Source organism: Mastomys coucha, unplaced genomic scaffold (assembly GCF_008632895.1).
Source record: "Mastomys coucha isolate ucsf_1 unplaced genomic scaffold, UCSF_Mcou_1 pScaffold20, whole genome shotgun sequence".
Lineage (NCBI taxonomy): Eukaryota > Metazoa > Chordata > Mammalia > Rodentia > Muridae > Mastomys > Mastomys coucha.
In genome coordinates this window covers 142,169,512-142,193,744 of record NW_022196903.1, presented here as the reverse complement: position 1 = coordinate 142,193,744, position 24,233 = coordinate 142,169,512, and the positions used below count along the sequence as shown (strand labels likewise).

The following is a 24,233-nucleotide window of genomic DNA, read 5'->3' as shown; positions in this document are numbered from 1 at the left end:
GATGAGGAGGAGGAGGGTGTAAGGGAGGATGAGGAGGAGGAGGAGGGTGTAAGGGAGGACGAGGAGGAGGAGGGTGTAAGGGAGGACGAGGAGGAGGAGGAGGGTGTAAGGGAGGAGGAAGAGGAGGAGGGTGTAAGGGAGGAGGAGGAGGAGGAGGGTGTAAGGGAGGATGAGGAGGAGGAGGGTGTAAGGGAGGATGAGGAAGAGGAGGGTGTAAGGGAGGACGAGGAAGAGGAGGGTGTAAGGGAGGATGAGGAGGAGGAGGGTGTAAGGGAGGAGGAGGAGGACAATCAAAAGTTGGTTTTTAAGGCACCCGACTTCAAACAAAGCAAGGAAAGTGTTGGGCTCACCGGGAAAGGCTCCTGCCAGGTTGCTCCCACTATGGATGGCCTGACAATGGCCACATTCAAGTTTCCACTCTCTTGCTGCACTACTACCTCTCCCAAGGCTTTGGTGTAGGTGTAGGTATTGGGGCGGTCCCCAATCAGCTTGGGAGTGATCTCTTCAATGATAGAGTCATCTAACCACCTGAAGGCAGAGAAAAAAAATTCTAGTAATATCCATTGTATAATAAGAGAAGGAGAAAACAAACACAGCCAGTCAAACAAAACTTCTACCTTCTTGCTTGAATTCTGGAAGGCAGAACCATTTGAGGGTCACAAGAACAAGTGTGTGTGTTCAAATCACTCCTCCAAATACCTTAGATAAAAGCCTGCTTCCTCCCACCCAGATTCTTGATAATTTCCATGGATATGTAATTTGCTGCATCACATGTAACCCTTATCTTTGCTTCTATACTAAGTCTCATTAGTGTGTCCACTGAAAGGTGTATGAGTGCTAAGCCCATGTCTAAGAGCAAGCTGGTACTATGCCCCTGCTTAGGGTCTCCTCCTCCAAGCTGCTTCTTTCCTTCAGGATAGTCCAGTGAAGTTATCATGTGCCAGTTTTAAACCTTTACTTTTAAAATTTCAGTGTCTCATAAGTGGATATTGGCCAAAAAAAAGTGCCAAATACCCAAGATACAGCCCACAGAACTCAAAAAGGTCAACAAGCTGAGGGGCCCAAGTGAGGAAGCCTCAGTCCCACTTGGGAGGGATAAGAAACCAACCACAAGTGGGGAGGGAAGAACATGGGAGGGAAAGGGAATAGGGGGAGCTGGAGAGGGGAACATGATCAGGTATTGGGTGAGAGAAAAGGACTGAAATATCTGAGGGCCAGCAGAAAGAAGGGAAACATGCAACCTTGGGAGGTAGGAGGTTGTGGGACCCTTCAGAATGTACCAGAGATCTGGGAGGTGAGAGACTCTCAGGACTCAAAGGGAGGGACCTTAGATAAAATGCCTTACATTGGGGAGAGGGAACTTTTAGAGCCCCCTCCAGCAGAAAGACAGGACATCAAATGAGGGATGGGGTTGTCATCCCACAGTCAAAACTTTGACTCATAATTGTTCCTGTCAGAAAGAACTGCAGGGATGGGAAAGGAGAGGAGCCTGAGGAAAAGAAGGTCCAGTGACAGGCCCAAAGTAGGATCCAGCTTTATGGGAGGCCCTAAGACCTGACACTATTATGGAGGCTATGGAGTGCTCACAAAAAGGGACCTATCATGACTGCACTCCGGAAGACCCAACAAGCACCTGAAAGAGTCAGATGTAGATATTTGCACCCAACCAATGGACAGAAGCTGCTGACCCCTGTGGTTGAATTAGGGAAAAGCTGGAAGAAGCTGAGGAGGAGGGTAACCCAGTAGGAGGACCAGCAGTCTCAATTAACCTGGACCGCCGAGATCACTCAGACACTGGGCCACCAACCAGGCAGCATACACCACCTGATATAAGGCCCCCAGCACATATACAGCAGAAGACTGCCAGGTCTGGGTTTAGTCAGAGAAGATGCACCTAACCCTCAAGAGACTGGAGGCTCCAGGGAGTTTAGAGGTCTGGTGGGGTGGGGGTGGGGGTTAGAGACATCCTCTTGGAGACAGAGGGGCAGGGAGGACATATGGGATGTGAAACAGTTGGAGAGTAGACTGGGAGGAGAATAAAATCTGGACTTTGAAATAAATTAATTGCTGGGCAGTGGTGGCACATGCCTTTAATCCTAGCACTTGGGAGGCAGAGGCAGGCAGATTTCTGAGTTCGAGGCCAGCCTGGACTACAGAGTGAGTTCCAAGACAGCCAGGGCTACACAGAGAAACACCGTCTCAAACAAAACAAAACAAAACAAAACAAACATAACAAAACAAAATGAACTAATTAATAAAATTAATTAATTAATTAAAAATTAAATTAAAAAATAAAATCTGATTCATTCATTCAAAAAAAAAAATTCAGTGTCTCCACAAACAAAGCAGCTACATTTGACAGACTTAACAATATCCTGACATAGTCTGAAGATCTGTTTAGAATCTAAGCTAAAAACTTGATGACTGTTGAAGGCTTCCAATGATTCTGGTGATAAATGGGGTGAGCTGAGAGCTCTGCAGAAGGGCCAACAACACAGCTACTACTGAACACTGATCAATATCACTTAGGGGTGACAGGCATTACCTGAGCATCCGCCTAATTAAAAATATGCCAGAGCCATCATAATTATGACACTCCTCTAAGAGAGCATTACTGTCATTTAAGTATGTAGTACTTCTCTTAGGTAGCAGGGCTATTTGGTTAAATTGTTGATATAATCTAAAAATTTAAGGCTGCCTGAATATGTTCATGTAATTTTTAAAAAAATATTTTAAAATTATATTTATTTATCTTGTGTGCATTCAGGGGAGAATGTGCATTTGCCACAGAGGACTCTTGTGGGAGTAAGTTCTCTCCTTCTACCATGTGGGTTCTAGGAATTGAGGGTATGTTGTCTTTTTTTTTTAAAGATTTATTTATTTATTATATGTAAGTACACTGTAGCTGTCTTCAGATACCTCAGAAAAGGGCATCAGATCTCATTACAGATGTTTGTGAGCCACCATGTGGTTGCTGGGATTTGAACTCAGGACCTTCGGAAGAGCAGTCAGTGCTCTTAACCACTGAGCCATCTCTCCAGCTCCAGGTTCTGGGGATTGAATGCAAGTCATCAGGCTTAATGAAGAGTCCTTGCCAGCCAGGTTTATGCAATCCTTAAACTGATGTGTTCAGTGCATTTGTTTTGACTTTATAGGAGAAAGTATAACTGTACTATTTTGATTATAGGAAACGTTAGCAGTTAGTTATCCCTCGACTCCTATGAAAAACTGTAAAACACTGTGTTTAATGGTAAGATCTATTCAGAGTCCTGACTATGAATTTTAACCACTCTTACTGACAGTGGGGCAGAATACAAAGAGTGGCCATAGCGGTTTTGTCTTTCCTTTGCTTCTGTTAGTTGTGAATAGAACATGGTCACACAAATGCTTGTTGAAGGTGGAGAAGTAGAGAAAATCCCTAAAATCAAAACATCTCCAAACACAGATGTCTTTGTCGGGTTTCCTATTCCTACACAAACACCATTCATTCAGCTTACACTTTCCACATTGCTGTTGATCACCAAAGGAAGTCAGGACTGGAACTCAAGCATATCAGGAAGCAGGAGCTGATGCAGAGGCCATGGAGCGACGTTACTTACTGGCTTGCTTCCCCTGGCTTGCTCAGCTTATAGAACCTAAGACCACCAGGCCAGGGATGGTACCACTCACAATAGGTCCTCCCACCCTTGATCACTAATTGAGAAAATGACTTACATCTGGATCTCATGGAGGCATTTCCTCAAGGGAGGCTCCTTTATCTGTGATAACTCCAGCCTGTGTCAAGTTGACACATAAAAACAGCCAGTACATCAGAGAAATAAAATATATTACATTTTATATCAAATATTAAATTTGTATAAAATACTGGCCATGCAAGAGTTGAATAGTAGAGTTTGGAGCCCCAGAACCTATGTAAGCCAATTTGGCAGCCTATCTGTAACACCAGCACAGGAACACAGAGACGGGCTCAGTGGAACAAATTGTCCAGCTGGACTAACCATATCAGTAAGTTCCAAGTCAGCCAAGAGACTATGCCTTGCAATACCACAAAAGCTATCGAGAAAGGTGATATTTGACATCAACTTTGAGCCGCCATATGCTTACACATGTGCACACATCTGTGCACTCACATGTAAATATATATGCATGCACACCATACACACATACACAAGCCAAGAAGAATTAAGTGACCACAAAAGAATTGAGAAAATGATAGATAAGGCAGATACCTCGCCTTGATAACCCTTGTTATCCAAGAGACTGATTTGCATGTAACCTATGCATATTCTAATGTGTATTTAAATCATCTCTAAATTACCTATTACACTGAGCATAATGTAAGTGCAGAATGTTTGTTGTATTATTTATGGACTATGACCTAGCACAGACAGATTGGCAGTTGGTTGAATGTAAAGACCAAGGGTCACAGATACAGAGGATTGCTGCTCCAGTGTCGCCTCCTCTCATTTGTAGATAATTAACCACCTACAAATCAGTGATCACAAATCAACTAACCTGAGACCATTTTCCAACACCAATACAGACTACAAAAAACAAGTTTAATTCTAACAAGGGCTGCAAGGAAAAACAATTTCAAGAGAAAATCAGAACCTAGCAACCACGGGGAGTTAGTGTCACATAGAACAGCTGCTCTCTGCAAAGGGTCATGACTGAAGGCTCTACAAAGTGGGCGAGTTAGCTTGTCTTACAGGGTATTGGCTCCATAGATGTCTAAGGACGAAGGCTTGCCCCTTCTACTCAGTTCTCTCTGACTGGTAAAACATCAGCTCTTAGAGCAAGAGAGACAGAAACGAAGGGAATGAGCTCCCAATTTAGCTGAAGCTTTTAAAAAGGAGTGTATTTTAAATACGATTATAAAATTGCACGAAATTATATACTGGCAGATTTACCATGTAACAGTCATTTTGTGTCATTTTTAAATGTAGAATTTAAAAGACACAAAGCTCAAGTTATTGGAGCAAAATAAGAAGCAGGAAACAGAAATAAACTTCTGAGACTAGAACCATGTCCTATGAAGAAAGTGGTTTTGTTTGTTTGTTTGTTGTTTTAGTTTATCAGCAATAAGAGAAAACAGACTAGAGACCACTTCAGCTAAGGTAGGAAAGTCTATCCCAGCAGAATCCATCCACAGATTATTCCCTGCTGGATGTTGGAAGAATTAGATTCTTCACCAAACCTGTTATCCCCCAGCACCATAGCAACAGACTTATATAAATTTACTCAACATCACAACTGTAAGGTAGGATCTGTGGTAGTTAACCTCTGGGCCTGTATCTGAGGGATTGTGTTTGACTATGTTGCTTAAAATGGGAAGACCCACTCTTAGGTGGGAGGAACCAGCCCCTGGGCTTGGTTCCTGGGCAAACAAAACAAAACAAACAAAAACAGAAGACAACAAGATGAGCAGGAAGATTCCTGTTCCTTGTTTCCTGACTGGACTCAGTGTGGCCAGTTCTCTTTCACTCCTTCAGCCTTGGCTCCTTTGTCATGCTGGACTATGTCCTAGAACTCTTAACCCAAATTCGTCCTTTCCACATAGGTTGCTTTTGTTAGGTTATTTCATCAGCACAACAGGAAAGTAACAAAAAGGGGGCCTGGAGGCTCAGAAAGACTGAAACAATTGTAAAACAATTCACACAGCTAGCAAGCTATCAGCCATGAGTTGAACCTGTATCAGTCCAACTCCAAAATTTCTCTCCTGATCATTTATATGCTATGATCTAGTGATGCTAAGAAGTGAGGAACACAGTTGTAGCCCAGTGTTTCTGCAGCCCTATACTTAACAAGATTTTTCTTTAGGGGGTTTCAGGGCTGAGAATATAGCTCATGGAAGGGTGCTTGCTTAGCATGCACAAAGCCCTGGCTGCTCCAATTCCTATGTATCAATTCCTAGTGTACACACACACACACACACACACACACACACACACACACACACACGGAATTTCTATCTTCCTTCCCTTCAGCAGCGTAACTCTTATTGGAAGAAGGGACCAGCAAAGAAAAGTAAAGCACTTTTCCAAAGCACTTTGCTTACAAAGTTTCCTACCTCATAACTTCATTAACAACCCCAGAGAAACCAAGAGGAAGCCATGGGCTGCTGCCCAGCCCCTCACCATGTGCTGCTACCCAGTCCCTCATCTGATCCAACTTACTCCATGGAGTCAATGATCTTTCTTGGCTCCACAGGGCATGGGTAGATGACCTCATCAATGTGGCTCAGGTTGCAGTTAGAAAAGGCAGTGGAGATGTGGATGAAGGCTTCCAGTTTTGGCATCTGGCTGGCCATTAGCAGGAGCTGCTGGGTGGCCGTGACATTCAGCTGCACAGCTTCTCTGGAGAGGATGAAGTAGAAGGAAGCAGTAAATATACCCAGCACACCCGGTGTACCACACTGTGAATATACCTTCTCCAGTGACTGCGATACCACACCGTGTCTGTACTTACCCTGGTGGCTGATATATGAAGCTTTTTAACTGGTGTATGTGCAATGACTACATCTACTTCAATAATAGGTTAGGCTGAGATTTTGGTGGCACATCATGAGACAAGGAGGAAAAGAATGGTCCATAGCTTCATAGTTCTATGACACATGAAATTATAATGTGCTCCTGGTGTGTGAAGTCCTTAGTCCTAGTCATGAAGCACTGTAAGTACTGTGTCTAGAGGTTACATGATTCTAATCATTAAAATAGACGAAAGATAAGGCCTTTTGAGTTTACTAATTGACTTCCATAAGTGGCCATTGAAAGACCAAAAAGCAACAAATGAAGAATCTAACTAAAGAAGATAGAAAATACTAATAACATGGAGTGAACTAAGAGTAGTTATTTGAAGTAATACTGTAAGTTGTTGTAAAGATGCAGACCAGTCATGAAGATTGATGCAAAATCCTAAATTGTAGCTGATACTGTAGAAAGCTGTATAAACTCAGTATAAGCAGTAAGATAGCCAGAATTCATTCAAGGGACACATGCTTTATCTAGCATCAGGAAACCTATTACTCTAAGCTAACTCAAAAGGAGAAAAACTATATCATTATGCACACATTACTGTTAAGTATGTGTACTTGTGCAGTGTGCATCTGGATATAACTCTGTAAAACTAGACTAGTGAGTCATATCATATGGGTGTGAGGAACCCAATAGGGGCCCCTACAAGAGCAGACAATATACAAGCTCAGCTTCTGTGCCATCTCTCCAGTTCTCTCTCTCTCTTTCTTTCTTCCTTCCTTTCTTTCTTTCTTCCAGAACAAGATGAAATGCCATTTTATATACATTTCCCATGTAAAGAAACTTACTAATAAAATGATAAAAGTTCATGCATTTCAAGTTCTATCCAAAGCCATAACTAATGGGGAACAGCTAGGAATACTGCCTTTCAGGGTATCAAAGATGCCTTCAGACATTGCCAGTTAGCACTTGATGTTACTACGAGAAACTACCCCATGACTGGAGAAAAACCAGTTGGTAAATGGATGCAAAGCATTGAAAGCCCAGTCACAAAAGCTGCTGTAATATTATAGAATGATATATTTGGAAAATAAACAAAAGAAGCTAAAACAATTAGAATGCAGATAATCCATGCAGAAAGAAAGAAAGAGAGAAAGAGAGAAAGAAAGAGCGAAAGAGAGAAAGAGCGAGCTAGAGAGATGGCACAGAAGCTGAGCTTGCATATTGACTGCTCTTGCAGGGCCCCTATTGGGTTCCTCACACTCATATCATATGACTCACAACTGCCTGTAACTCTAGTTTTACAGAGTTACATCCACTAAATCAGTAAAAGATCCATTAAAAATTATGGCAAAATACTAAAGTGGTATTCTACATCTAAATGAAAACTAGAGAATACAGTGGCCTGAAAGCATGCATGTGTCAGCATCTGTACTTAAAGAAATCCTTAATGGATACATAAAACCTCGTAAATTTCATGAGTAAAGTAAAATGGAATAAGTGGATATTGAGTGGGAAGGAATGGTGTTTCTAAAATGTTAAATTTTTCTAAATGAATCTGTATGAAGGTAACTTGGAAAAATTACACTGATTTAAAGAAATAGCCCCACATGAGAATAATTAAGGTATTTCTGTTTTAAAATGTTCCTTTGACTACTAATGCCCTAATCAAAATTGATCAGTGGAATAAGCAGTTTTAGTAAGTTAGGACAAGAATTTTGTCTCAAATAGATTGAAAAACAAACCCTGTGCTAAGCATTGTCTGAGAACTAACCATCTGTTAGAGAAAAAGACATCTACTGTCTACAAAAGCAGTTCACTATTTTTGTAGATTTTTCCTGGCTATATATGTTCATAGTTAAAAGCATTTAAAATGAGCTGGGTGTGGCAGCACACACCTGTAGTGCCAGTACTCAGGAGGAAGAGGCAGGCAGATCTCTAAATTCAAGGCCACTCTATTCTATGTAGTGAGTTCCAGGACAGCTAGGGCTCTGTAGAGAGACCCCATCTCCAAATAAATGAACAAATAATAAATAAACGAATGAACTAATAAAAATGTTTCAAGTGGACCAAAGATCTAAATGTAAAAAGATTACAATTACAACAACTCAAGAAATTGTGAATATACACAACTGAGCAGAAAGACAAAGGTCACCTGAAATATGCTGAGCATTATAAAAGATAAAGTTAATATGTGGGCACTTCCAGGTAACCTTCAAATCACAAAAAATAAAAAAATCATTTCAAAGTAAGAAAGCAAGATGAATGGGCATTTCACAAAAGAAATTATCAATAAGCATTTAAACATGCCAACTTTTCAAATCATCAAAGAAATAAAGAAAAAATATGCAATGCCATGTCTGCTGTCATTCTCAGAATTATTGGATAGGGACTGCTCCCAGTAGGATGTCCTTTCTTTGAAGTTATGCTTGCATAATTGTGGAAGCAGGCAGAAAGACGAGTGTGCATGCACTCCACGGTAGACTGTCACCTCTGCATGCTGGAATATGGAGACATTCTGAAGATTCTCTGTTTGTTTCTTTTTAAACTTTTCATTGAAGTATATTTTGTGGGGTTTCTTTCCTTTTCTGATTCTTATTTTTACAGATTCCATGAATTTTTGCACATACAGAGAGAGGGAGAGAGAGAGAGAGAGCACTATAAGCTACAAAAGGATGGGGGAGTTTACCTCAGATGCGCATCAAAACGCACTGTGGCGGCACAGTGGAAGATAATATTGATGCAGGATAGAAGTTCTTGCATGTCTTCCTTGCTGATGGCGAAGTCACGCTGGTTGAGGTCTGCAGAGATGGGTCTGATCTTCTCATGCACATTTGGACAGACTTCTTTGACTTTCTCAAACAGCTGAAACAGAAATCCACATGCCAAGTGCCTCATTAATGTCATAAGTACCACTTTGCATAAATGCCTTTTATTTTAGCACTCAAAACCTATTTTATACAAATATCAGTATTTTCTGTGAAGGTTGTCTCCTCTTTATTTCATGCATTTGGTGTAACTTGGATCCTAACTCTGGGAACATCTGAAAAAGCCATGTCTAATAGTCAGGTGCATATTTTGAACTTTGCCCTGGACATGAAGGGGTGAAGGATCTCCTCTGTGCTTGACAGTTTTATGTCAACTTGACAGAAGCTAGAGTCATTTGAGAGAAGGTAACATAAACTGAGAAAATGCTTCCATAAGATCAGTGATTGATGAAGAAAGGCCCAGCCTATTGTGAGTAGTACCGCCTGGCTGGTGGTCCTGGGTGCTAAGAAAGCAGGCTGAGCAAGGCATGAATAGCAAGTTAGTAAGCACCACTCCTCTATGGCCTCTGCATCAGCTCTTGCCTTCAGGTTCCTGTCCTGATTTCTTTCAGTGGTGGACTATGATCTGGAAGTGAAAGTCAAATAAGCTTATTTCCCTCCCAACTTGCTTTTTGGTCATGGTGTTTGGTCCAGCCTATTTTGATAAGATGGAATTTTCATACAGCATCCATGGAGATAAATGTCTGGAACTGTTGGGAGTAAACAAGATCAGTCTTTGGTTTTTAAACATGAAGAGAAGGTCTTTTAGGTCACCATACTCTGAAAACTGTATGCTCCTTGGTTCATAGTAGCAGGCTCTTTGGTTGAGTAACAAATCTGGGCTTTGGATATGGCTCACTTGGCAGGGAGTGCTTGCCTTCCATGCACAAGACCCTGTGTTTGATGCCCCCTGCATTGTGATGCACCAGGCATGGTGATGCACATCAGTGATCCCAGCTCAAAGTCATCTTTTCTACTTAGCAAGTTTGAGGCGAAGTTGGACTGCATAAGATCCTATCTCAAAACAAACAAACAAACAAACACCCAAGCCAAAATCAAAACAAAAAACAAAACAAAACAAAAACAAACAAAAATCCAGGTAGTTAAATAAATCATATTGCATTTGCATCAGGGAAAAGCATATTCAAAAACATCCTTGGAGCTGGGTCAAGATGACTAGGGAAGGGACTTAATCCCACAAGCAGCCAACAAGTGCCTGTCTCTGAGCGTCCATCTTCTACATGGTAGGGCTGGACCATCAATAGGTGTCATTTCAGTTCTGGAAACAATTAGAAAGTTTGACGGGTCCTCCTCAATGTTTTGTTTTGGCATCTGGGATCAAAAAGGTTGATTAAATGTCCTGGATTCATTCTGTCTCTTGGTGACAGATCTTTAACATTTCTAATTTTAATCACAAATATGTTTTTATAGTCAAGTGTATCATAAATACATTTTTACAGTCAAGTGTTTCCCAATGAGAATTCTTTTAGCTGAACAAAAATGTATGAGTTTGTGTGAAATGTTTGCAATTCCTACCTTTTGGTAACTGAGTTTGTATGAGCCTCTTTGAATCTTTATGGTATCATTTTTCTTCATTGTGAATCTGTTTGTAGTTCTGGGGATACTATGCCTTTGGAGAGGAGCATAAGTTGGGTGGAGGGCAGACACATCACCCTGGGCACCACTTTTGAAAGAGTTCACAGCCAGAATGTGGACTCTTCAATGAAGGGGTGACCCCCATGCCTCATTTGGGAGGGCATCTACAAAGAGGTTTGGCTTTGTTTCCTGGGCATCATTGGATGTAACCTTTTTATGAGAGCCTTTGGTCTCTGTTGCTTCTATTGAATCCCCCTCTTCAAACAGAACCATATTATCTAGACCTAGTGATACACCAGTACTTGTTTAGTTAGTACTTTTATTCTCTGTGGGAAAATGGTGAGGTCTTTTAAGTTAAAGGGCAGACTGTGGACCTTCCAGAGCTCTACAGTGAAAGGAAGACTCCAAGGAGTTTTCAGGGGTGGAGCTGAAGCACCAGGGATATTGGGTGTTAGCTCCAGTCCAGTTGTGATTAAATTTATATAAATCATACTGAAGAACTTATGAATCCAAAATATAGTCAAATACATACACACATACACATACACACACACACACACACACACACCATCAGGCTCTTCCTCTCTGCTAGTCATTTCCATGGGCTGCAAAGGGTCGATCTGGAAGGTTTTAACTGCTTCAGGGAGGACCATTGCTATTACACCACACAGCCATGTGGTGTAATCATGTGGTTCAGACTGCCTGGAAGGTGTAGAAGGTTCCAAATCAACAGTTCTGAGTTGAATCGTGGGCACCTGTGCTTAGTACCAGCATCTAATGACTGTGATCAGTGACACACCACAGGTGTGTATCAGAAGTGTACATATTCTGCAAAGACATCAGACCTATCATCATGTGGAGCTGGGCTAATTCCCCATCCTGTTCTTTATTCTTCATGCCACAAGAGCAAGGTTTAAAGTTCTCTTGGCCTTTTTTTTTTTTTTTTTTTTTTTTTTTTTTTTTTTTTTTTGCACATTTACTTAAGATGCCAATCATGGGACTGTATCATTCTGTGACCTTAGAGAATTAGAGATTCACTATAAAAGGTTATTCTTGAGAGTAGTCTTTCACTTGTCAGAACTTTTTATAAGAACCTATAATCAGTACTAATGGTGGCATGTATTAATCATCTTTGTATAGTTTATCCCCATAAGGTAGGTTCCTTAGTGTGCTTTGAGAATCCATGTGGGCAGGAAAGAGTTGGCCTGGAAGATGGAGACCAAACATAGATTGTTTCTAGGCTCTAACAGGACCATGTTGAAGAGAAAGGTGCTGACCGACAGGCAGACAGGGCCTCAGCACTTTGGCTTCTAAGATTTTGTCACCAAGGAAGCCGCTCTGAGAGGAGGTGAGAGTGCCTTGATTCTCAGAAGAGCTGCCTTTTAGCTTTGCTGTGTCACCTCCTTGGCACAGATCACACCACCTGGGGGAGAGGACAGTTTTCTGGGATTAATTTCTCATTTGCGACATAAGAATGAACACTTCACAAGGATTTCTAAGATTAAATATGATAATCAAAGTCTGTGCTTGGCATAGCACTTGTCACTTCATGGGTCTTTAAAAATGGGACTATTATTTTTTATTTCCCAAAGCTGCCAAACAGGTAGTGCTTCCTCTCTTGCCTTCCTCCCCATCTCCTCCCCTTCTCCCCTTCCTCCCCTCCTTTCCTCTCTTCTCCCCTTTCTCTCCCTCCTCCCTTCCTCTTTCTTCTTCCTCTTCTTCCTCTTTCCTCTCTTCTTCTTCTCCCTCCCCTCTCTTTCTCTCCCCTCTCCTCTCTTCCCCTCCCCCCTCTAGTCTCCAGATCCCCCTCACTGTGTTGAACAATCTCTCTCTGATCTTAGTAGCTGTCAAATTGGCATAGTATCTTAAATCAAGCTGTGCTGTGTGAGCTGAGGTCATGGCTGCGAGCCCTGCTTGCCTGATCATCCTCTGTATTCCAAAGTTCATTTGCCTCAGGGAAAACTAACAGCTTATTGAATATTATCTATTTTTCCATGGAAGTTTATATAGTATCCAATGTAACATGCCAAATGCCATTTTATTTTAGCTTATAAAAATGCAGTGTAATGCTTGTGTGTGAGACCATGCCTTTAATCCTAGCATTTGGGAGGCAGAGACAGGAAGATCTCTGAGAATTTAAAGACAGCTTAGTCTATATAGCAAGTTGCAGGCCAGCCAGAGCTACATAGTGAGATTCTGTCTCATAAATAAATAAATAAAGTGAAAAGATTTAAGAATTAGCAGCCATAAGTAAGAAGATGAGTCTTTTCTGGTTCTCTGTTCCCAGTGGATTAAGAAACTCTTCTTTGGAAGCTGTCACTCTCTGAGATCAGGGAAACAGGAGAGGGAGGCAGCAGCTACATATCCCACAGTAGGAGAAGGAGGCAATCTCTGAGTTTTGATGGACAGAACATATGTTCTGTCTTCCACAATCCTAGGCATATGTAGATAACGAGAGGCAAACTGTGCTTCATGTGTGTGCATTGCCCACAGAGGCCAGAAGAGGGCACTGAATCCCATGTAACTGGAGCTATGGATGGTTGTGAGTCACCACGTGGGTGCTGAGAACTGAACCTGAGTCCTCTGCAAGATCAGCAAGAACTCGTAACCACTGATCCATCTCTCCAGCCCCCGTTTTATGCTTTCTTAAGACTTGGTGAGAGTAAAGCTGGTTCAAAAGTGACAAGTGTTATATTTCCTCAAATAGAGTTGCCCAAACCTTATATTTTTGTCTGTAATTTGAGATCTAAGGCCCTCTCTCTCTCTCTCTCTCTCTCTCTCTCTCTCTGTCTCTCTGTCTGTCTGTCTCTCTCTCTTCTTTCCTTTCTTTCTCCCTTTCTTCCTTCTGTCCTTTCTTCCTTCATTCCTTTCTTTCTTTCTTTCTTTCTTTCTTTCTTTCTTTCTTTCTTTCTTTCTTTCTCTCTTAAGGCCTTTTCATCATTACTCTTCACTTCTCTCCTGGGTGAGCTAGGATACCCTCCACATCTAGCCCAGTGCTGGCAATAGATATTCAACCTGTGTCTATTGAATGAAGAAGTTCAAGGCATTCCAGGATTTTAGGTTTGGGATCTTATTCACTAAAAAAACTCTCATTCCTTCTTGTACTTCCTCTTCATCTCCCTCTCTCATGTCTTTCACTTGGGATAAACTGACAGACACTATGCACTAACCATGTGGTTTCCTTTTTCCTTCTAGGGTCACAGAACACCTGACCCTAAATATGCACACATCCACTGGCTCCCACCTTCTGTTGCAGATTCAAGAATGCATTGCCAAAGACAAGGAGAAGAGGACCTTCCTCAACTAACACAGCAGTGGAGGGGGCAAGGAAGAACCTTCCAGAATGTAGAACAATTGGCCACAAAAAGTGAGGGTAAAGAGGCCTCTTTCTGGAGAGTCCAGTCAGAGACCAGGTAAGGGACGTACTTCTTACTCCACTATATTACCTTCTTAAGGAGACTTCTAAGTTCCTACCAAGTACATTTCTTAATAGATATATACCAGTTTTGCTGCCTGGCATTTAAAATAGCTTTCTTTGTCTAATTTTCTTATTTCTTAAATGGTTTACCCCATCTCTGTCCTACTGCTGTATATGAAATTTGAATTACAAGAGTTCCCTAGCATCATGGACTCTGACTGGAGAATGGACAGACATTAGGGCAGAAAGGAATTTTGTGACCTAAAGTGAAGACAGTAGGGGGTTTCCTCATGGGCAGCCACTGTGTATTTCTCAGCCATGGGACATGTATCCCAGTGGCAGTCTTGCAGAGTTGGTACTGCATTGACACTTACTCCTGCCCAGACCAGAAGTTTTCCTGTAGAATCAGTCACAGCTTGGTTTCCACTGCTAGTGTCATCTATGGAGACATCAATGGCTCGGGGGCAATTGTAAAAGATGGCAACCCTTCCATCAATCACCTTGGATCCCAAGTGGCTGGGTTGTTGCCTCTCCTATCAGCTGGCTTTCAGGGACAGTGGAGGCTGTTTATTTCAGCAGGGTTGTAATTCATATAAGCCAGAGAGCAATAGCTAGCTAAGTACACATGCAAATGAGAATGGATGCATCACAGATCTGGGAGATCTGGGAGATTAAGACTACTTATGATCCTGGCACAGTAGTACAAGCCTAGAATTCCAGCCCTTGGGAGGTAGAGCAGGTAGACAGAGTCTGAGGCCATTCTAAGCCACAGAGCAAGACCCCATCTCAAGCACAGCAATAAATAAAAAGCCACCTATTCATCTTTATTTTTGTCTCTTACAAAAGCCATGGTGAACTGATAGATGAGTGACTGTGGGAATGTGTATGTGTGTGTGTTTAATGTAAGTGTGAAACTGGTTCAGGTAATCCACAATCTGGTTTTAGGGATAATGAACAAAAGAGCTTCTCTGGGTGAAAGAACTCAGAGGTCATTGATAATATCTTTATATTATGCAACACAGTATTTTATGCATTGATATCTCATCTAATCCTCACAAATCCCTGTGAAATTGCTTTTGTTAATTGATCCATTGTGTAGATAAACAAGATGTAGGTGGGTTAGGCAACTATGGCAAGCTCTCCATGCTGGGCTGTTTCTCTGGTGTGGGAAGGAATGGGTAGGACCAAGTGTGAAGCTTTCTCTACTGTCCTACACTATTCACCTTGCAAATCCAAGAGCTAAGCCTAGTAGTGACTAGTTACTGAATACTTAGACTTCTAAAACCATCCAGACAATAGCTGTGAGACAAGAAGACATTAAAAGGGATACCACCAAAACCGCACTTGTGACACCAAGAGAGGACTAAGATTGGGCAATTGTATTCAGAGTTGTTCAGTGCCATCAACCTCAAAGGTCGCTCTCTAGCGAACCACTTCTGCCAGTCAGGCCTTACCTCAAATTTCACAAAGAACAAGTACCCAAAACAGAACAGTGGGAACATTTCAGATTCAAACCATTACAAAGGTAATTTCTTTTCCTGCCCTAGATATACTGTAAGCACCTCTGCTCTCCTTGGGGAAAACACCTCAGGTTTCACTACTATGTCTTCTTTTTCTGTTCCCTGTATGCTCTGGCCCATTGGTGGGAGTCTGTCTTCATTTCTTCTGTGTTTATCATTGCAGTGATAAAATACCCCCAAAAGAGCAACTTGAGGGGGGAAAGGTTTACTTTACCTCACAGTTCAAAGTACAGTCCATCCTAGCCAGGAAGTCAAGGCTGCAGGGGTTAGCTTGAAGGAACTGGTTACATTGTATCCACAAATGGGGTAGAGAGCTATAAATTCTTGTGCTAGTCTAGGATCCCAAACCCAGCAAAAGGTGCACTCATTATGGGGAGGTCTTCCTGTCTCAAGTACCCTAATTAAGATAACCACCCACAGGCCTGCTCACAGGAGGCTTGTCTCCTGTTGATTCCAGATCCTGATAATTAATACTAACCATTACAGATCTGTAAGGAGACATGTACCAAGTCACTTGGCCCCAAAGCATTGCTTACCACACACGGCCCTCCCCACAAGACATACCTTACTGTTGACGATCTGGAAAACCCTCTCCTGCAGTGTCTGTCCAGACTTGGGTCTCACAAGGATGTAAATGGCTTTCAAGTGGGGGCTGGTACGGAATAACTTCTCCATGAGCACCTTGCCCAGGAAGCCTGTGGCCCCTGTGATGAGGATAGATTTGTTGCTGTAGAAAGCTGCAATCATGGACATGATTCCTCTGTTCTCCTTGTATGGTTTTGGGAAGAGAGTCCTGAAAAGAGAAAAACAAGGTAGGATCTCAGAAGTTTTAAAATTCACAGTCACTTACAATATGTCCAGGGCTTTCTGTAGTTCTGGACAGAGAGAACAACTGTGAGAACCACAGGCTTCTGGGGAGCAAGGCTCACCCCGGTCAATGTTTCTAAACCTGTCCTGCATCCTAAGCTTTATACTAGGGACCCTAGGTAAAGGAAGAGTGTGGCACTGTCTCGGTATAATGGAGGACACAGAGAGAGACCTTTAACTATAGTGTGGTGAGTGAAAAACAGACTGGGGTTGTGGAATAACAGGCACTGGGGACTGACATGTGGCATGTCCATACTGCTAGTGTCAAACATGGTGACTTCAAGTTGAAGGCAGACAAGGGCAGGCATAAAGGTGGTTTAGGCCAGAAAGCATGAGAACAACCTTCTAAAATTAGAAACCAGGGCTCACACATCTATCGAATGTTTTAAAATTACAATGTAACTAATACTTCAACTTCAGGTTTATTTAGCAACTATGTTGGGGCAGACAGCATAGTCCCATCTGTTATACCTGTTTCTTGGGGTCTTCCTTGGGCTGAAAATGGGTGGCTGCCATTTTCTGCATGTTGCTCTGGGGGTTCAGCCATTGTACACAACAAAGGCAGAGCAGGTTGACAAAGGAAGCTTGAAACCATTGGTTTTGGGGTGCCTAGGAAGAGCAACAGGCACAGCAGCTGCCCAGGCCACTTGGGGTTGGTGTTTGCAGGAACATAGGAAAGAGCTGACAAGCTAGCTGAGGACAGGGGTGGCCCAGGGTTCTTTGGCTGCTTATGTGAACACTCCTTTGCGGGCTGTAAGAGAGAAATTACGTGTTCTCTTCAATCCTAAGTGGGGGACTGACAGCAGCCCAGAGAGCCAGGAAGACCTGCCCCTCTGGCAGCTCAGGACAGCTCTGCTTTCTGCTGCTAAGATCAATTTCAGGAAGGTTGTTTCCATTTTCTAATGTCTGTCCCAATCTCTCTTCTCCAGAGATTTGAGGTTTTCATTGTGGAGATCTTTTACATCCTAGATAATGTATTTTCTTTGAGGCTATTGTGGTGAAAGTGTGTCCATGATTACCTTTCCAGCCTGATGGTGGTTGGTGGATGGTGGTTGTTTACAAGTTGACTTTGTATCCTGCTGCTCCTTAAAACTTTTCTGGTGGAATTTTGGGGATCTTTTATCTTTCTTTTATCATCTGAAAATAGTGATCATTTGATTTCTTCTTTCCTTTGCACATCTCTTTAGTTTCTTTCTCTTGTCTTATTGCCCCAGCTAGTTTCCAAGAACTATAATGAAAAGGAGTGGAGGGAGTTGATAGCCCCGTCTTGTTACTGATTTTAACGGGATTGTTTCAAGTTTCTCTTCATCTGGGGGTGACGCTGGGTGTGAATTTGTCATATATAGCCTTTATTATGTTGGAGTTTGTTCCCTGTAGTCTCAGTCTCTCTAGAAATTTTATTATGAAGGCATGTAGATTTTGTCAAAGGCTCCCCTTCTCATGAGATGATCTTGTGATTTATTATATTTATTGGCTTGTATATACTGAATGCTTTCTGTTAGCTTATTGATCTTTTAAAACCAAGTCTAAGAAATGAAAGAAAAAAAGATTGGCTCTGAATCCACTATTTCAATATAGTTTTTGAAAGTTTGTTTTATGTTATTGTGTGTGTGTGTGTGTGTGTGTACCATGTATGTGCCAGGTGCCCCTAGAGGCCAGAGAGAACATTGGATCTGGTGGAACTAGAGGTACAGACAGTTGTGAACAGCCATGTTGATGCTGGGAATTGAACCCAAGTCCTCTAGAAGAGCAGCCGTGCTCTTAACCACAAAGCTACCTTCCCTACTCCCATTTCAATACAGTATCTACTTATGTGCATAAGTATGTAAGCTTGTCTGTTGTTGAGGTATGACCACAATGCAAGGCATCTAAGAGGAGGTCAAACATGGTATCTGGAAAGCCAAGCACGTGTAAATCTTGTTTTTCTCTTTCCCTTGGAGATTTGTAAACAGAGACACATTACAAAGGAAAAGTTGATCTGTTAGTTGATCCCAAATGAGCATGGGGACATAGCTGAGTGAATAGTAAGCCAAAATAATTTTACAATTTGCTTAGAATGAAATATCCTTCATAACCAGACGACTTTCCATTCATATTCCAAGCCATTGGTGTTTGGTCATCAAGCAAAACCCTGATCAAAAAGTTCTGTCTCCGGGAAGACACTGAAAGGGCTGCAGTACCTGCTCCTGGCCACTGTGGGGCAGTGCCTGCATTCCGAAGCATCTGTAAGCCAGACTCAAACCCCCATGATGCCATGCGTGTCTGCTGTGAAGTGGGAAGGCAGTGCAGTGGGAATAGCATCACGGGAAATTGAGCTACTTTTTAGTGTAACTTGTTTATGTCTGCGTGGTCCGCACAAGCCTCTTCACACCTCAGTGTAAACACACACTAGATCAGTGTAAAAACTGTGCACTGCACAATCCTAGTTCCTGGTCCTATTGGATCCAGCAGTACTTACTTGTGAGTGTTCCGAGTGTGCTAAGATAGTGGTCCAGACTTCCTCTGTTCTACTAAGACACTGCAAGCCATTTCTTAAAGGAGTAGTATCCTAAATCTCCGTCTATCTGTCTCTCTCTCTCTTCTTCTCCCTCCCCTTGGCCCCCATTCCCGTGGTATGCATGTGTGTGTACACATGTATGTGCAAGCCAGAGAACCACCTTGGATGTTATTGCTTAGGTGTCATCCAACTTGGTTTTTATTTATATTTTTTATTTCTTATTTATTTATTTATTTATAACACCTTTCCATGGCTTGGAACTTACCAAGTAGGCTAGGCTTTCTGGCTATCAAACCAGTCTCTTTTTGCCTTCCTCTCACTGGGATTACAGCTTTGCGAGGTTTCTGGGTCCTTGTGCTTATGCAGCAAGTATTTCCTGCCTGAGCCAACTCCTTAACTCTTGTACCTAAACCTTAAGGAGCTTCCACTGTGAGTCTCCTATTGTGGCCTGCCAGAGCTGCCATTGATCATTCATGCACATGGGATCTCCTAGGTATTAGACCACAGGGCAGTGTGGCATGAGCAAGGCCTAGATCTATCGTACAGCTTCCTATTGTTCTGGACCCCACTCTGAGCTCCATGCTTTGGAGATCTATGTGTGAATGGGCTATATAGTAACGCATCTAAGTGAGGACTATGTTTCCTAAAATCTAAAGAGGCCTACAGGATATTGTGCTTCTTATTTTGGTTTTAAGATGGGGCTAGATGCGATGTCTTATGTCCTTTGCCTTAGATGGAATGTCTTGACCTGTTCAAACAGCTGTCTGCCTGGAAACCTCCCTAGACAGCAGGGGGGCCCTGAATTCTTGCTGTTTCCTTTCTCCCTGACTGCAGATGTCTTACCACTAAGTCCAAAAGTTTCACCACTTCCTGCTCACTAGATCCTTTCAGCAAAATGTCATTAATAGAATGGATCTAGTTTGTGGAAAGTGCTAGTTTGTGGAAAGGAAAAGCAATCAAGATTCAGGCTAATTAAATCTACTGCAGGGCTAGAGAGCTGATGTGTTCCTGTAGTAGGAAGTATTGATAGCCTTCTTAGCTGAAGTAAACTGCTTATTACATCTTAATTAAGGGTAATGGAATCAGTTAGCATTGGTATTGACCTGAGTACAAGGTAACTGTAGCATTGGGTAGACCTGAGCATGAGGTAACTGAATTAGCTCAAGCTGTGTACGACAGATTTATGTTGGATGTGGCAGGTGTATTTAGGATCACTGTTTGGTTAAGCTGAAGTTAATCAGATGCCATTTTCTAAACTGAATACGGACAGACTGACTGACTCCGGATGTGGTGGGAATCATGACCTTGTGCCTTCCACGTCCTTTATGGCAACAATAATGTTTCTCTCTCTCTCTCTTTCTCTCTCTCTCTCTCTCTCTCTCTCTCTCTCTCTCTCTCTCTCTCTCTTTCTCTCTCTCTGCCTCCCAAGTGCTGCGGCAATCATTTCTGTAATCTTTCTAGGAGTATGGTTTTGCTTTGGGGACAGTATTTGATGGGTAAGGTAGTTCTAGTGATTTCTATTTGGTCTTGCCCACCAGTGTATTCCAATTTTGAAGGTAGTGAGGGAACCCAGGAGTTATGCCTGTTCTGGAATGTGTTTATTTTACTATGCATCTGTAACCTGAAAAATCATCACGTGTTGGTCCTGGGAAAGCCTGACCCAATGTGAACAAGACTTGGCTAAAGGCCCAATCTCCTTTAGAAGTGGTATTTCAGGGCTGATATCTGATTTTCTTTATCCCAAGTGCACCGTTTTCCTTGCAAAAGACCACACCTTCTAGGCCTCGTTGGGGGGAACTAGAAAAAAAGGGCTAAGCTAACAGGACAAATTTGTGGTAGTGTATTGGGGCCTCAAGCAAAACCAGTCTTCTCAGAGTCTCACAGTCCAGGAAATTCATTGAAGAGCTTCAATAATCTGTCTTATGAGTATAGATAGATTTTTGTTCAGTTGTCCTAAACCTTTTATGCTTATGTAGATCAAGTAAAGTTTAGTAGACACATCCCATCCTAAATTATCTGTATGGGCACTATGAGATAGGCGTCTTAATGCTTAAGGGCAAGTGCTGCTCTTCCAGGAGACCTGAGTTTGGTTCCCAGCACCCACACTGAGCAGTTCAAAACTGCTTATATTGCTAGCTCCAGGGGATGCAATACCCTCTTTTGCCCCCTTAAGCAGCTGCACACATGTAGCAACATTCATAGAAATGTGTCCAGATGCACATTAATAAAGATGAAAATAACCCTTTTTTTTTTAAAATACCATCACAGGTGGTATTTAAAACTATTAAAACTATTATAAAACTATTTATAAACTATTATAAAAACACTGAAAAACTATTGATTTATGGAATGATACTGGAAAATTGTCACGACCATTGCTGTACTCAAAGGTCTTAGTGGTTTTGCCATGAGTTTTTAGGTTGTCAAAAATGGTTAATGATGATTATTAGATACAAATTTACCAACTGTGTCTATCCCAGAGCAAAGACAAAGCATTAGTGGCTTCATGTCATGACCAAGATTCCAGGACCTTGGTCATTGCTACATGCTAACAACTGTTCTTGATCTACACGGGAAATTGTATTTCTAAAACTGCTACTACAAAAGTTAGTTGATTGAATGTAAAGGAATAGCACTTGTGAACGAGAGAAGTCTGTCTTTCTTAACACAAACAGCTGATCTAACACTAACATTCTGCTAAGGAACTGACAATCTCCAGGAAACAGAATAAGGACAAGCATGCTATTTGGAAATACACAGGTTTTGAGAAAGAACTGAATTCTGACTGCTAATGCTAGTAATGCTAATAAATGCTAGTAATTTTCCTTTCAAAATTGCCTCCAGGGGACCTCATTCCTTGTCAGAAAAGAGCGAGCCACAGAAACATTCATTCTTCTCTGAAAAGGCACAGTAGTTTCTGTTGAGAAAATCCAGGAGGGCTCTAGGCATTTGTCTTTGAGAGAAGTCACTTACAGATCGGGAGAAATTTCTTCCCATTTGTATTAAGCTGCATCAGTGGCTTTAGAACAAGAGAAGGAAAGTACGAATCTTGTACAATAAAGTAGATCACTGAGAAGGGAGCCTGTCAGAGCCCCTGGGGAACCATCCCCAGCCTAATGGCTTAACTTTAACAAAGGATAAAATGGTGCTATTTCCCCCTCATTATTTGAGTGCCTATTAACTCTATTTTAACTTTCTTTTATAATGGCAATTAGGAAAAACTCTGTGGTCACACTTTGCAATGAGTGGAATTGTAAATGCACCTTTCTGGATGGGTCCATGGATGGGGGTAGGGTGTTTTTCTTACTTAATATTAAGGCCCCTGTTGTACTGTCTGACCTCTGGCACCCAGGGCTTAAGCCTTATTTCTGGGTTTATATGCTGATGCTATTTACATGTAACCTTATTTTATATATAGAGCAAGGGCCTATGTTTACTTATTGATTAAAAAAGTAAATAATTTGCTTTCTTTTCTTTATTTCTATTACACGACCTCAAGTGATTCTTAAAGTATGGGGCTAAAATGCCTACTTGTCTTCTAATGTTTTCCTGAGGGAAAATGGCAAATGTTATCATTTATATGTATAATATGTGTGATGATTTGAAACATAGTCTCTCTCTGTCTCTCTACTCTCTCTCTCTCCACACACACACACACACACACACACACAATTTACTATCTATCCCAGAGTAAATATATGTGTGTGTGTATACAGTTCTGACCATGTCAGGTTTTCTCTACCTCCCTCTTTCCTTCCCTCCTTTCTTCCCTCCTTCTCTCCCTCCCTCCTTCCTTCATTCCTCCCTCCTTCTCCTCCCTCCTCTCTGCTCCATCCCTCCTTCCCCTCTCTCCCTCCCTCCCCTTCACCCTCCCCTCCCTCCCCTTCACCCTCTCCTCCCTCCCTTCCATCTGCATTTAAGGTACACCATGGTCCAAGTATTGTAGGAGTCAACAGACACAACAATAAGACAATGCCGAACAGCTCAGGGTAAGGCACTTTTCATTGTGGGAGAGTTCTAAGTATGAATCATCCTGAAACAATCTAACTGGTCCTTCAGAAGCAACTTAAGATACCTGGAGTTTCTTCTGGCTTGGACAGTTCCTAGACACAAAGTGAACTGGATGTGCAATTTCAGTTCCCTGGAGGAATTCAATAGTGTTTGGCTTATGGCAAGTACACAAGCCCAACTCTGACATTGCAGAAAATAAACAAGGATTGACGTTTGTATGATCTAAGCATTCTCCATGCACATACACCCCACCCTAGATCTGGAGACTGAACTAGAGCTCATGTGGGCCAGACATGTGCCCTATCACTAAACTACATTGTGGCCTTCTTCTTACTGTTCTTTGAGATGAGAGCCTCTCTCAGTTGCTCAGGCTGGACTTGGTCACTATGTAGCTCACAGAGCCTTTCTGCCTAAGCCTCTTGAGAACTTGGGATTATGGATGTACTACCAAGCTTGGCTCATCTGCCCCTCTTTGATCCAAAGTCAGACACTATCATGAAAACATATGTAAAAATGGGTCCATGCTACATACTTGTACAGACTATGCTTTTCTCCACTGAGCACTTGCTTTTCAGGGGTACAACTGAGAGACTGAATAGACAATTGGGGAAAATACAAAAATATGGAACTTTGATCTACAACCTGCAGCAACACGCCTGAGAAGCCACCCTTTTATCTACAATGAACAACCAGGAAGCTCCGCTGTTAAGACAGCAGGAAGCCAGACTCCTATCAATGGTGATAACTCAGGAAGATAAATAATAATACTTGGCTACCAATTAGTAACTGACAGCTCTCCTAATATTTACCCCCACTTCTGCCTAGTCAGGAACGACAGAAGGCCAACAGTGGTCCCAGCCCAGCACACAGGCCTGTGCTTCTGGCTTACCTACCCAAGTCCCCTGGCCCCCAGGGCTACTACAGAGTGAAGCTCCCCAGAATCACAGTAGGGGTTTCTTTCCTACTGTTACCCTTCTCTGCTGCCTGTTTGGAGTCTGCCAAAAATGCACTGAAGGGTGGCACTGCAGGGGACTGGGGGGGGGG

At 42.2% G+C, this 24,233-nt stretch overlaps 1 protein-coding gene across 4 annotated transcripts in view; it reads right to left on the bottom strand.

Moving 5' to 3' along the window:
* Positions 1 to 24,233, bottom strand: part of Far2 (fatty acyl-CoA reductase 2) — a 104,751-nt gene that overhangs the window by 15,088 nt on the left and 65,430 nt on the right. For 3 of the 4 annotated variants that reach the window (XM_031383945.1, XM_031383947.1, XM_031383946.1), the window contains 4 exons: positions 16,379 to 16,607; positions 9,163 to 9,338; positions 6,177 to 6,356; positions 351 to 528 (listed from right to left, as the gene is read on the bottom strand). In XM_031383945.1, the coding sequence (XP_031239805.1) occupies positions 351 to 528; positions 6,177 to 6,356; positions 9,163 to 9,338; positions 16,379 to 16,567 (723 nt within the window). In that variant the 5' untranslated portion in view covers positions 16,568 to 16,607. Of the gene's footprint in view, positions 1 to 350; positions 529 to 6,176; positions 6,357 to 9,162; positions 9,339 to 16,378; positions 16,608 to 17,700; positions 17,819 to 24,233 lie in introns of those variants that run through there. The other variant, XM_031383948.1, reaches the window with a different exon arrangement.